A 15,706-nucleotide genomic window follows, 5' to 3' on the forward strand; every position below is an offset into this window, starting at 1 on the left:
ATTCTTATCCCTGGTCATCATGTTCATATGGAGTGTGTTTGGTTTGTGTTTTCGCATTTTTTGCAGCTACAATTGGACGAAGTTGTGTATGAATGGAATACAGATTACATACGTCAGACAAACCATGAAACAATCCCTGGTGTTCCTGACATACTATATCACGCACCGATTCTGTCAGGTCATGAAGACAAAAAAGTCGCTATAACACAGGGACAAGTACAAAGAATACTTCAAGAAAAAAATGTATTTTCAAAAGCAACAGAAATATTCGAAGATCATGATCAACTACTCAAAGAACACTTTGAACATGTTATACAAACAAAACAACTTCGTTACCCTCCGAAAAATTGGGAAGAAGCTCGCAGTGTGTACAAAATCATCATCGAAAAGTGTTAGTTCATGTCACAGGAGCAATAAAAAACGGAATGAAACAAACTAGACAAACTATATATTTTTACCATGTTTCAGACATATTTGTTTAGCGAATGATAGCTATTCTTGAAAAAAAAAGGTAAAACTTCAACGGAAAGAACTTACGAAATATACTGTATATCACGATTATCACGTTTTGTTTTTAAAAACAGCTAATATGCGAACAAAATACTAAACAATACCCTAATAAAAAGATGTTATATAAACATACTCTATATCATATCAAAGTACAGTACTTCGTTGCATGAGAGCCTTCAAAGTCCATTTTTACATCGAAGAGATGATGTTAATTTCATGGTTCTGACAATTTTCAACACTTGTTGAGAGCATAATACTTTCAGAAATTTTCAGATGTCAGTGCTATTGTGTCTACTAAAACAAAGATAATGGACTGAAAGCTGATGTTTTCATGCAACGATTATTAGCTATAAAAACATTTAAAAAAATGCAAACAAAAAATCTTTTGTTTTAGCTACTGTAATATACACAAGCGGCAATGCCAAAACCAGGACTTGTAGCAACGTCTTCGCAAAAGTGCCGATTAAATGCTTCTGTTGATCCATAATATCGCTTTGTAACAGGGAAAACAAGTTTGTAATTACATGTGTACACAATAATTCGCTTCCCTTGATCTTTTTTATTTGGATGGATAAATTCAATAGTTTCGTTTTCCTTCATACATGGTAGAACATATTTGGAACCTGTACAAAATTGAATCACATCACGTAGGGAAATATTAGTATCTGAATGTTCCTCCTTGCCATCATCATCAAGAGATATAGTTCCAGGAAGTTTGTAATTATCATTTTCTAATGCTTCTATAAAGTTTGTAAAATTATAGTAAATGTCTTCTTCTTTACTTTGATCAATTGTTACATTGTTATCGTTGTTCACAGTGTAGATAACGTTTTTAAACACAGCTAACAAATCCTGAGCTTTTGCATCCATGCAAGGTACAAATTCTGTTTTGATTTCTTCATAGTTTTGCTGCAATATTGAATATAAACCAAGTATGTCCATACCTTGTACAACTTGTTGTACTTCTTTAAGACAAACAGATAAGCAATAATGTTTGCATATATTTTGTATAACAATCGATTTATCTTCAAAAGCAATTGAAACATTTGTGACTCCTGCATTATAACGCTCAGGAAAAGATTCAAGACAAGATTGAAACTCTGAATCATTGGTAGTAGCATCTAACTCTTTCAACTTTGTTTGTACGTCCAGATCAGGCACATCATCAATAGAAAGGGGAAATTCTCCTTTATTAAACATTTTAGATACAACAGCGGGCATTAAATAACGCGGACCAGCACAACCAGAAATCAGTGCCATTCCAATCAAATTTCCAAAAAGAAAAAAATTACCATTTGATACACGTTCCAGGTCATGGGTGAATGTAAATTGGTAGGAATTACCAGAACACAAATAATTTCTCGCATCATCGAAGAGCACACTAAAGAATTCTTTCAAAGGTCCTCCAGCATCAGCAGCCTCTTCTCCTATAAACTTGATTGTAATGGTCGTGGTGTACCATCCTTGAACGCCCTTTTCAGTTTTTGTGCTGTATCCAGCCAAATTTTTCTGCGACGTATAGTCAATCTGAAGCTGTCTGATGTTTTGAAAGCAGAAAGTAAAGTGTACATTTTTTGCTGAAATGTTAGTTCAGGAGGAGAGACTTGTGTATGTGTTTCATCATAACATTGTTGAACGGATTTGTTATCATCATCAGACAAATTTACTTCTTGCATTTCATTACTGTTGTTGCTGTAGTAGTCAGAAGTTGGACCGTTCAATAAAGTATCACCAAACAGATCAGGGGCTGCTGGGATATATGTATCATTGGCAATTTCTTCTACTTCGGTTGTGCTGATAGCATTATCAGTTGGCACGTCAAAAAAAAAGTCATTGCTGGTGCACAAATACAACACCATTTGAGAATATGGCTTTCCCAAACAATCCCTGTACTTATTTAATCGAAAGTCATCCATATTTCCAGGTAGAGTTGTCACTTCCTTCAAGTCGGGATACAACATAACATAGCTTTCTAAAGCACAAAATTCTTGGTCGTGGTTACTATGTTTGTCGATTGCTAAGAATTTCAACTCCAGTGCTGAAGCTGTTTCCTTCACCCTGACAGGAAGTCTTTTTTCACGAATTACTTTCAACTCACCGAAAAAGTCTCTTCTTGCTCTTCCTACGTTTAATGATATATATTTCTCTTCTACTGCTACTGTGGTGTTTAGCTGTGTTATTGGTGGCAGTCTTTTTCTTATTGTTGGAAGATGGCTTGAAAAATGATTGTCTTTTTTTCTCTCTACTATCAGTGAAATGCTGAAGTGACAGTGTGTGTTGTCCTCCATCAACCTGGTTCTCTTTAATATCATCTTTGGCAATCGTCGAACCACATTTTCAACAAAATTTATAGTCTTCCTTTACAGCACAACCACACTTCACACAGTAGGCCATTTTTGTTTATCTGCCTTCTGTTTGTTTTTGCGCAAGTGTTTTGAGCTAAAAACCATGAACTGAAATCACTTCCTTTTCATTATTATGCCGAAAAAGATTAATCTTGATTTTGAAATTCTTTTCTCTATTCGGAAATTCTTTTCTTGATTCCGAAATTCTTTTCTCTATTCCGAAATTCTTTTCCCGATTCTGAAATTCTTTTCTCTATTCCGAAATTCTTTACCCGATTCCGAAATTCTTTTCTCGATTTTGAAATTCTTTTCTCGATTTTGATATTTTAATTTTGATTGGCCCCTCTCGGCTTCCATACAATTTTAATTTTTAAGGATCATTGAAATTGAGAGTGTAAAAATAATTTTTTTTCTGTATACACTGTCATTTTTCTATGATAATTGGAAAATGATAATTGAAAAATGATTATTTCAGCCTTAACAGTAATAATTTAATAACTGTGAAGCACCACTTGCTTTCATCCATTCATTGGTGGGTTTTAAATGAACCTTCAAGGCATTAATCACATAAATGTCTTCATCCTCTAGATAACTGATAAAAACACAATATGGATTTGGCTGACCTTGTCTCCACGAGTTATGGAGTTTATCAAAAGTAAACGTATAGTGATCATTAGTCTTAGTCATAAATTTTATATCCAGATAAATACCCAGCACCCTTAAAGCTGAAGTCAAAGCTAATAGCATTGTAAGTTTTAAGGACAATGATCTTATAGAGATTTGCCTGTTAATGTAATCTATGACCACCTGAACATCTCAAATAAAAGTGTGCTTTGGTTGAAGAGGCTTGTCGAGTCATAGGAAATCCCAAATTTCCTTGACTATTTTTATCATAGTTCAATTTTTTGTTCCTCCCATTTTGAGGAGGTAAGTCAACGCTGTTATTTTGTCTGTTTGATTACGAACTGTTGCATATTGTTTTGTTTTGTGAAAACACAGAAGTGCTGTCTGGGACCACATACCTGCTACGGTAAATAATCAATTAAGCCCCAACTCCCAAATAAGACCCCTCTCCCAAACACATTTTGACAAATAAGCCCCCACTCCCAAATAAGCCCCCATGAGGGCTTATTTGAATTCACAGTAATTTCAATATAGTTGATAGGGACTGAGAAAATACTACTATAAACAATTGATTAAATGGTATTTATTTCGCAGGTTGAGGTTTTAATAACACTCGTGGTTATAATATCCAATTCAAAGTTAGGGTGTTTTTCCTTCTTTTTTTTTCAACTTGTCGAACAATATATGTCCGAATATCTTGCTACCTGTAAAAGCAACGTACTTTGCTGGAACAACAAGTCCGACCTCCCTTTTTCTCTTTCCAACCATTATATTGAGGTCGGTTAGTGTTTGTTTTTATTATTATACTTTTAGAAAGATATGTTGTGTTTATTAAAATCGTTGATTTTAGCACACTAGATTTTTGCATAATTTTATAAGTCCCCTCTTCCGAAACCCATTTTGACAAATAAGCCCCCGTGGGCTCAATCGATCATTTACGGTATCCTAGTCCCTTGACAACCTGCTCCACAACCTTTCAGGGAACCTTCTGTTTGTAACAAAATTCTGCATTGTGATGTAGTTACTCCTATTCTCTCTGTTTTTGGGGTTGCTTAAAGGAACGTCTATTGTACAATTTTAGAATGTTCACCCACCATAGACTCCTTCTTTACACTAAAATGACAGAAGATTTCGACACTATGTTGTTGAATTTGTTGTTGTTGTAGAAAGCGTGACGAGCTGACAGAACTGCTTATATGGTGAAAGACAGAACTCCTATTAGTTGAGTTAGCTCAGAACAGTAGTATCTCTTGCCTTGTACAAGCACTGTTTCTGTATTTTGGCAACTTTCTCCCATGTTAGATACACAGATATGGTTATCGAATTTACAGACATTCCCAAGAACTCTATTTTCTAGGTTTGCTCCAAGATAGACTTTTTCAAATTTATTAAAAATCTAAAATTTTAACAGAAAAATCAATGTGTCTCGTGGCCTAAAGACCGTCCCAAAATTAGCATGTCGTCTAAGTAAATTACAATTTTTATCATTAAAAGACCAAGAACTGTCATGGGGATTTTCAATAACTTTGTGAAAATCCGTGGAGCTAGACCCAAGATTAAACAAAGCCAGAGGAATTCGTATAGGTTGCCTGACCAATAGGTTGCCTCACAATTTTTTTGGAAAAATTGTACAGTGGAACACTGAAATAGGCATCTTTCATATTCAACTTTCACATCCAATTGTCTTGTGTAATAGGAATTTTAGTAAGTGCAAACCCTTCATTTTGAAGTTTTCGCGAGGAACAAATTTGTTTAAGTGCTTGATGTTAATTACTGATCGCTTTCCTCTATCCTTCCTTCTTTACTAAGAACAGATTGCTCAGAAACTTCCCCTATGTGGAAGCGACTTTTGAAATGGCTCCTTTTCTAAGCATGTCTTTCAATTCCTCTTGTATTAACTTTTTGTCCATTAGATTTCGAACAGGGGAATGAGGTACTTTTGACCGTGTTGGTTTTGAAATAAGGGATATTTTGAACTCCTGTATTACTGACAGGATATCTTTGTCCTGCGTTAAATTTTTCCATGTCGGAAGAAAATGTTCTTGGCGCCCTGCTAAAGGCTGCTTTCCACTTAGTTGGATCGGACCGGATTGGACTGGATTGGACCGGATTTTTTGGTCCACGCATGCGCAAATTGCGCACTTTTTGGGTCCAGAACGATCCAAAATGGATCTGAAAAAAGTTGAAAAACATTCAACTTTTCCCGGATCGATCTGGATCGATCCGGCTGGATCGATGTTTAAGCCAATGAAGAACGAGTCTTTTTCTGGTCATGTGACTTTGAATTAATAAAGGCAGCCATTAGAGCGCTTATTCGAAAAAATGTCTATATTGAGAGAAGGAAATTTATTTGGTTAAGTAATGGTTAACCACGAAGAAATTTTGAACAGAATTTTAAATGGACGTGACAACAGGCATTTTAGATAATCTGCTTCTAAAAATTTTGTCCATATAGCATTACAAGTTTCACTGATTATTCTACGAACAATTGTTGGTCCTACACGATAACTACTTGCAATAGTAGCTTTTGCATCACCCGTTACTTAATATATTATTTTTGACAAAAAGACGCTGGTCTGCAGATATGCTCCTGTCTCAGCGATGATTTCCTAATTAAGGGAGCAACGTATGATAAAAGTTTTTCGTATTTATCAGGTAGCATGCGAAAATTTTTAAAAAAATACTCGTGGTCAAACAACCGCATATCATGAATAAGCAACTGATATTCTCCTTTTCGTTTGCGTTCTTGGAATATTTTTCGAACGCAAAATCTTTGTATTTGTTGTTCCTCTTTCTTTGCCGTATTCTTCTTTTAGCAAGCAAAAAGAGTAACAATACTCGTACGTTTATAGCCGCAAACTTTTGCCGCTCATATAATTGATTGGAAATCATTTTGGCGCCAGTCCGGTGTCGCGGAAAATAAGTACTCCCCTAAAAAAGTACTCCCCAGTATTTATTTCCGGGAAAAAGGTACTCCCAAGTATATATTTCCCAGGAAATTGATACTCCCGGGAGTACTCTTATTCTAGGAAATAAAGACTCCTTCGGGAAATAAGTACTTCCGGGAGTATAAATTTCCTAGGAAATAAGCACGCTTAAGACATGAAATAGAAATTGAGGGAATTAATTTTCGCTTATTTGCGGGTTTTCTTTGCCAAGATTTGAACCAGCGAAGTATATTATTTCGAAAAGTTCTTGAAAATTCTTCACAAACCCCTAGGAAAATAAAAGAAACTCGTCCCCAATAGGTCAAAACCAGGAAAATTAGCTCACGCAAAATGCAATTTTTCTGATTTTATTTTTTGACCGCGAAAATGGATTCCCCCTCTTAAGTCAGATTTTGTCAGACTTTTAGACCCCCCTCCCCTATGAAGGCTGCCGTCATATGTGAACGATCCCTAAGTACGAGGGTAAACTGAGCCTTGAAGTATAGTTTTGACAATAATTATGAATTGTTATGAAAGCTATCACGTGATGTAAAAATATTTCGAAATTTTTTTGATGACGTCACGATTTGGGGAAGTTTTGGTACTGCGAGAACAATTTGCGATAACTTTTGATCGAATATAAGCCGTCATTATTAATTTCTAGCGAAATTTTCGACTTTTCAGTCGTCTTGTTTTTTTTTTTGCCATAAACTTGTTTGTGACGAAAGTATTTAATTGATGGCAAAATCATTATGGGAAATGAAAGAATGAAAAAAGAGAAAAATGTTTTCTGTGAAGAATGATTAGTGTTATCCGACATCACAAAAACTCAACATAATAAAGATAAAGAATAAAAGAAAAACGAAATAAAAACTACCTTAATGCATAATAATTGTTAAAATTTCGCAGTGTAAAAATCAAACAAGTTGCGAAAAAAATCAAAACTAAAGACAGATAAAAAAGGGAAATTTACAATCAAATCTTACTCTTTTTCAATTGTTGCTCTTTAGCTCAAAAAGGGGTGTTTTTCGGTATCTAAAAGCGTAAGTAAATTTTGGCATTTTAGCCTTCATTTCAATCAAAAAATGGTAAGTTAAGGTAAGTAAAAAACATATAAAATAATACAACAAATCTAGCGAATGGAAACGTACCGTAATTTCTATATGATTAGCCTTATCGTTTAAAATAGAAAAACGAAATAGAAATTATTTTTTGTTTTGTTAATCAATTCGAAAATGTGTAGTTCCTGTTCTCAAAGACTTGCAATAAACCAAAACCAAATAAAAGTCTCTCTAGCTATAAAACTATAAAAGGTAATGAAGAAAAGAAAAAATTCAATCAAGAAAAATAATCAACAAATATAAAAAATTATCAAAGATAAAACTAATGTCATTCAAAAGTAAATCAAATTTCGGACACCTTAGGGAAGGGTCTCAGTTTTTGTTCTTCCAGACATGATATCAAATGTGCTCGCATTCTATCAACAACAAATACAGCGTCAGAGGGTGACTTTCCGTCCAGAAGTTCAGCTGCAAACGCTATCGCGAAAAGGCCACAATTATAGGCATCAGGTTGCTTTTGTACTTCAACGAAAGAAATAATCTCTTTTCCAGTGAAGTAATTTTTGTATAAGGATTTGATTGATTTTTTCGGGGAGCGCGTTAGAAATTGATTCAAGCTGTCGCAAACTTGAACGCGACCATTAGAGCAAAAGCTGAGGATCCAGTGATTGCGACCATCATGAAGTAGTTGGATGTGCTCTTGGTTAACGGCTTCATATGGCTCAACATCTTTCTTTTGGGAATTCAGGACTGTCTGGAACGTCAGAGGGGTTCCGATTTCTTGACAAATCAGCTTTTGAGCCGCATCCATTAGGTTGTCGTTCAACCAACTATCTTTAGAGATCAAGATATCCTTATCTTTTTGTTTCAAGATATAGAGACGGTTACGAAGCCACTCGTTTGATTCGGTTTCGGGTAACTGGCTTGTTTTGGGAAACGATTTTCTCCAAAAGACACGATCAATTAGAAACCAGCTGTGCTTTTGCTTCTCAAGAATCAACCAAGCCGATTTCCAATTTTTGTGTGAGATTGCTTCACAGACATCATCGATCGTGCCACTTCCTGAACCAAAATGTCGAGAAAGTTTGATTACACTCACTTTCACTTTGTTTCCATAGAATGGTAGCTTTTCCAGAAAATCACTGTAGAAATCCAGGTAGACGGATGGCAAGAGGCTACTTCTTCTTGGTTGGATGATTGTTCGAAATCTGGAACAAGTATTTGCAATGGATTTGAAAGCACCAAAATCATGTTTAATTGAATATTCTAAAATCAAGACGACGATCTCAGTGGGAAGAAGATCAAAATAATATTTCTGTTTTTTACGTGAACTGAGATTGGTGTGGGTTGTTTCAGCTTCTGGTTCACCTTCGAACGATTTACCTTCGTCTCCAGACTCTTGCGGTTTACCTTCGTCTCCAAACTCTTGCGGTCCACCTTCGTGCGGTTCACCCTTGTCTCCAGACTCTTGCGGTTCACCTTTGTCTCCAGACTCTTGCGGTTGACCTTCGTCTCCAGACTCTTGCGGTTTACTGGTATCTTCAAACTCTTGCGGTTCACTTGCATAAAAAGGTTTTACGAGGGAAACATTATACTTTTTTTTCAATGTAACCCCTTTTGCATTACTGAGTTCACATAAGCCTCTTTTTGATATCGATGTTAGAGTGTATGGACCAACCCATTTGAATTTGAATTTCCCACCCTTTCGATCTTGTCGTTTCAGATCTTGAAGGAGTACTTGTGAGCCAATGGGTATGGTTGATTCAGGCTGACTGTGGCGTCTATTGTAATCTCTTTGTTGCTTCTTCTGGGCCTTTTCGATGTTTTCCCCTGCAATACAGTGTGATACTTCTCGTAGCTTCAAGCTCGAATTTAGGATATCTTTGAATGACTCAATGTCGAAAGGATCATCACATTTGCCAAGTTCTGCAGGTTCCTTGATCAAGTCGTACTTTACGTCAATGGGTAAAGTAGGGTGTCGATTATACAGTAAAAAGAAAGGCGAAAATTTTGTCGAAAAGTGAATACTTGCGCAGTGTGCAAAAAGAACACCATCGATAACATCTACCCATTTTGCTGGATTTTCTTCCAAGACTTTAATTAACGTATCTTTAATAGTCCGATTCTGCCGTTCGCACAATCCATTGGCCTGAGGGTGGTAAGCTGAGGTCACCCTTTGGTCTGTCCCTGTCAGTTTAAGCAAGGCATCAGATACTTGGTTCACAAATTCTCTCCCTTGGTCGTTAATTTGTGTCTTAAAACAGCCATGACGACAGATCATTTCGTACAAAAATCTTGCTACAGTTGGGGCAGTTTTGTCTTGAACAGGTTTGGCTTCTGACCATTTTGAAAAATAGTCAATCAATACAATCAAGTGTTTGTAGCCATTCATTTCGGGTAGATTGCATATATCCACCCCAACTTGTTGCATAACATTTGAATCGACATGGATACTTTAAAGTTCAGGTGAGATCTTCTTGACTATTTTCCCTTGTTTTTAGCATTTTTGACAAGTTCGAATATAGTTTTTAACATCATCGACCATACCATGCCAATAAAATCTCTCGGATACTTTTTGGTAGGTCGAGTCGCGTCCTCTATGACCACTCATTGCCACTGACTCGACAGTTTCATTGATGCCCTCGTGTATGTCGTGAATGATGGCATTCTTTCTTTGATTTTCAAAAATAACTCTTCTGGTCCCTTTAAACGTCAGATGACCATCAACAATTGAAAAGTTTTTACTCGATTTCCTAAAGTTACTTTTGTCTCCTTTTTTTTTTATATGAGCAGGGTACTGCCCATTTCTAATATAATTCTCAATATCTTGCAATTTCACATGCTTATTCGTCGACATGTTGATTAAAATTAAGAAGCTTGAATAACATAAACATTCGAATTTTTTCATACACATGCAATGGAGAGTCTTCTTCTGGGAATGCTTTTTTCCTAGGAAAAAAGTACGCCGTAGCTTTAATCGGGGGAGTACTTATTTCCTAGAGGGAGTACTTTTTTTCCAGGATAAAAGTACTCCGGGAGTATTTATTCCTGGGAAATAAGTACTCCGGGAGTACTTTTTTTCAGGGAGTACTTATTTTCTGCTACACCGGTCCGATCCAGCTAAGTGGAAGCCCAGCTTAAGGGAACAGATGGGATCTGCCAACCTGATAACAGAGTTTTTTATGGCAGGGTGAACTTGAGTGAGATCTTCTAAGTTCACTCAATTTTTAAAGTGGTAACAACGTTTGATTGCAGAGAAAACGATCCTTTTCTAGTTTTAGAAAAGTAGGTACCTTTATAATGTGGTTTCCTTGGCTTGTAACTAGAATGCTTCCCCACCATTCTTCCTTAAATTGGAGGGCCACCAAGAAAGGGCTGCTTCTTCGGCCACCTTTTATTGCTGGTTGAAGGTTTCTCTGCTGGAACCATAACGTCCTGCTTGATCGTCTTGTTAAGATCTACCATGTGGTCTCTGTATTTTTTCCAAAAAATTGTACCATCGTGCAGATTTTGTCTTTTAACGGTGTCTATGGTTATGCAGCCAAAAGGCTTGTTGTGGCGGTTAAGACATTCTTTCGACGTTCAAAGGTTAATCGGTTAATGCATTGACACACCATAGTGACTGTGTTTTCTAACGCTAAAGGCACTTCTTAAGAAGGGGGAAGATTTTTGTCATCTCTAGCAGTTCGCACTTGCTCCATTATCATCCAAACTTTGCATAGTGGGCCCATTATGTCACCCACCTTGATTTGGACCTTCTTTAGGACTGTATCCATATCCAAGTCTTTATGGATGCTCCTTTCTAAGATTGCTGGATGAAGCCTCGGCTAAAACTTTTATTGCATCCAGGTCTGGTAGCCTTTAACAACACTTGATTTGCTTGAAAATCTTTTTTGAACTCACCCAAGGTAACACAAAGTATTAAAACTTGATTTTAGAAATTTCACAAAAAGGACCATCGATTTATCGAATCCGCAAATTTAATAATTGTGTGTTTACCCTTTTTTGTTTAAACTTGTTGAATTCAATTTGTCAATTTAAATTTCAGAATTTGGATATTTTCAACTTTTTTCTCAAAAAGTTTCCCCTGAAAGAAATTTTAATTCGAGAATTCGAATTAAAAAAGGATAATAAACAATCAAATATTTTGAATTCAATAGTCGATTTCAACAAAATAAATCCTGTTTTGTCCACAGGTTTCAAAATCATGTATTGCCTGCCTAATATGCTACTTGTTTAACAAAGATATCAAAAGCCAGCTTGAATAAATTTATATACACATTTATATATATAATATACGTTGTGCATGACATGGCATTGATTTGTATCCTGTTAATAAATTCCCTTTTTAAAGAGGCAAAGAGAGGTTAAAGAGACAATTAAACAAAATGGTGTTAATTCAGTTTATGACAAAATTGTATTCTTGTTTCTCATTTTTAAAACGTACTTTCTTTTTTAGATCAGCTGTTATCAAACCATGCACCATCAGCTTTTTCAAAAAAATTTAACAAAAGAGTAAATTTGGAAGGCCTAAATAATAAAATATTCAATTGCTTATTGCTGAATTGATTAACAGTGATCTATTTCATTATTCAAATTGAGCTCGTTCAGAAGTTATTATATTCAAATCGAAGCTTATACATAACAAGATTTGTATTCTGAAATTTTCCGGATTTTCCTGATCCGTTTTAAAAATATCTAGATAAAATTTTAAGTATTATTTTAAAATATATATTGCTATGTAAAATTTTTTTTTTTTTTATGGAGTTGTCATTTCAAGTTAATTACAACAATAATTGAGAATGATTTATTTACCCATAATTCTCCGTTTTCAAGGTTTACTTCAAATTTTAAAATGTTAAGGCTAATGGCGGAAATCTTCAAGCCCCTGGGCTTCTTGTTGTTGTTTATTATTAAGGGTTTATTCGTAAACGCGTTTACATTGCTGTGCATATGTTTATAATTTAAAACGGCTCTATTTTGTAATTTGTTCCCATATCTTTTTGTTCTTTTGCTATATTAAGTGCTTTTGTGATTTTAATGTTCATCGTATCTTTTAGTGGTTGATTCATTATTTTTAATCAAGTTGTTTTCGCTCTTCCTTGTGGCTTGTCGTAAGGTTGGTTGCATCGCGTATGTCATGGCTTTTTGTAGTGGTGTATTTTGCGCATTCTAAAAATTTTTATAAATATTTTTATAAAATACTTAATCTTATTGCTGTAGATGAAAAAAAGAACGCTAATTCTAGGATCTATTCCAACATTATATGAAAGGTATTCCTTTTTCAAGGTATGGGAAAATATATTTGTTTGATCATCTAATCTATTTAGTTATATAAAGACCATATTATATTAGAACACAAATTAATAAGGAAACCAGCAAGAATTTACAACAAGAATTAAAATCTTGTTGTATCAAAATCTTATATACATTATATTCTTTCTTAGTACATCAACCAAGCCAGAGCCTTCTCTAGAAAAGATTGGTTTAAAAGAAAATAGTACAATAATTATTGGCAAACACATATTTTAAAAGCCTTTTCACAACTTTGTCACCGGAGTAATATCACTAAAGCTTCCAGAGAGTTAGAGTGTAGATTTATCTGCGAACTCAGTTAAAGGTGGGATGTGCGATAAAATTCATTTCAGTGCACAGTGTGAAATATATATATTAACAATAGTCATTTATTATTCGAGGCTATACCTGGAGTCTTCCTGGTGATCACGAAATATATCGTACATATAAACAAACAATCCAGAAATTTAATAAAAGTTATTTACACGTACAAATTCTGCCCTGGAGTTAATGATTTATCTCTAGTATATTCACACCACTTATATACAAATACAATCTGCATTGTTTACTGTTACAATTTAACAATAAAAAAATTTGCATGCAATGTGTGTGCGGCTAAAGAATCTCAAAAATTTCTAAAACGTTTCTTCCCAAACTTGGCTGTTCCAGAAAAGTTAAATGCACCGATTGCATCCCCAGAACAAGTTGTGCTAGTGCTTCTCAATGAACGTCAAACAATAAGTCCCTTAAAATTGAGAGCATGTCACTTAAACATAATATCCAATTGCTGCAAGAGAAATATCTAATTCTTCAGCCTCTGTTAGCTGAAAACTGGATGTTAAAAACCATTATATCAAATACCAAAGCATCAACAATTTCTCCATTCATGAAATCCTTTTTCCGTTTAACCTTTTTGCTTGATAAAAAAATAAACGCTTCTTGATATTCCACGAGGAATGTGGCTAGCAGTTTTCCAACCAATGAAATAGTCTTCCTTTGTTTTTATTGCACACGAGGGTTAACCGATTTTGAAATTGCTTTTAGTTCAAATTTTTACCTTATCGGCAACCCTTGCAGTTAACCAACTTGTTTCTTTAATAGTTTCTGAATGCAGTGATAGTATCGAAATAGTAGGCCATTTTTCGCAGTCAAGTACAATTGACAAGTTTTAGATGGCATACAAAATAACACACGCTGTGATAGTTATAAAATAAACAACCAATGTATGCAGCCTTAAAATTCCATTTGAACGTAATCAAGTTCGAATTTGAATTCTTAATTCGAACGCTTCAAGATTCTGAAATAAGAAAAAAAGAACAATGAAGCAAAATAGACAATAAAATAAGGCGTGAAAAAAGGACCTGCGATCTTACTTGTCAGTTGTTGTTGTCAGTAAAACTTATTGAGCAGTTTCAGTTACGGTTTCATTTCCGGAGATTATTGTCTCAGAAACCGGTGATGTTAGGCGAGCAGAAGTTGAAAAACAAGTTGTGCAAAGAAAAAGTTGTTCCAGAAAAGGTTAAAATCAAAGTTGGCACCTAAAAGCAGCACTTAAAAGGTAATCCAGGATATACCCGAAGTATGATCTAAAACATCCTTCTGTCAATTTGTGAAAGTCAAAAATTAAAGACAAAAAATAGAATTCTTTTTTGAAATGGTCTGGTGATGGGCATTCCTAAGAAAGACAAAAGCCATCATTATTGGAACACGCAGTGCGTAAACGGTGAGATCATGAAGAATGGTCATAGCGATTAGGACAGGTCAGTTGGTTATTTTTATTTTGTTGTTGTTTTGTGTTGTTTTTTTGTTTGTCTTTGTTATTTTCATTTTTACTATTTTCTTAAGAGTTTTAAAATCAAACGAACCTGACTTACTTAAGGAACATGGTAGTCATCTTGCGCTAACTAAAGATTTGGCGCACCATTTTCTGTCTGTGAAATAGGTTAAGAGGAAAGGGACAACTGGCAAGGTAGAGCAATCGAAAAACTTTTTGCGAGAAGAAAAATTTTCTTTTCAACTTGAAATTTCAAGAATAATATTTCTCTAAACAAGTACACCTTTTGCTTGAAAGAAATAACAATCGTTCCCATCGAAGATGTGGATGAAAAGCGTCAGATTAAAACTACATTTACAGTGTCAAGCAGTGGAGTCTTCTTGCCAATCCAATTAATTTATTCGGAAAATGATTTTTTTCAAAATTTAAAAGGAGTCCATCATTAAAGGTTTTGAAAAGGCTGTGGTACTTGAAGCTGTTGATGGCACAAAAAGTATATGCCAGATGTGAAAATCCTTTTTATCAGTAATAAAATCTCAACAAATGTTGCAAGGATAAGAAAAAAAAAACATTATATCTATGAAAATGCTCTTTCTTATCCCTGTTTTTGCACAAAACATTTTGCTGCTCATTCCGTAATTTTCAACATTTTAAATCAGTTATTTGCGAGCGAAAATTTTCTGCCGGGAAAAATATTCGTCGGGAAAATTTCGTAACTTCACAAAATATTGTCACACTTTACCCCGACTAAATTTTTACCTATAAGGTATTCAAGCAAAAGAGGTTCTTGTTTCACATACCTGCCTAATTTGTAATACACCACAAGAAGCCCAGAGTCTATAACAATTTCCGCAACAACATTCGAAATTGTTCGAAATCTGTAACGTTTTAAGTGCGTCTAGTATGAAATGGATTTAACACAGGCAGAATAACCATCCATAAGCTGCGTTAAGTTTAACCCGATAGCATTAAGTTTGACGCATAACGTCTTTTAGTGAAAGTAAGCATTAGGGTTGGCATCATGGTGTTAGGCTTAACACGCTCAAGTGGGCACTACGAAAACTATAGTATTGGTTTTCGTCGGGGGGAGGGCAAGTAAAAAATTTAAAATGGCGGAGCAGAATAACCAAACGTAATAAAGAATGAATACTTTTTTTTGCTTTTTAGGGG

General features: G+C 35.0%; 1 protein-coding gene across 1 annotated transcript; it reads right to left on the reverse strand.

Moving 5' to 3' along the window:
- Positions 1 to 229: 229 nt before the first annotated feature.
- On the reverse strand, positions 230 to 2,822 carry LOC130630076 (uncharacterized). The gene is made up of 2 exons (XM_057443474.1): positions 2,178 to 2,822; positions 230 to 2,094 (listed from the first exon to the last, which is right to left on the reverse strand). The coding sequence occupies exons 1-2, from the start codon at positions 2,820 to 2,822 to the stop codon at positions 901 to 903; spliced, it is 1,839 nt and encodes a 612-aa protein (XP_057299457.1). The 3' UTR covers positions 230 to 900.
- Between the last annotated feature and the right edge of the window lie 12,884 nt (positions 2,823 to 15,706).

Source organism: Hydractinia symbiolongicarpus, chromosome 2 (genome assembly GCF_029227915.1).
Source record: "Hydractinia symbiolongicarpus strain clone_291-10 chromosome 2, HSymV2.1, whole genome shotgun sequence".
NCBI lineage: Eukaryota > Metazoa > Cnidaria > Hydrozoa > Anthoathecata > Hydractiniidae > Hydractinia > Hydractinia symbiolongicarpus.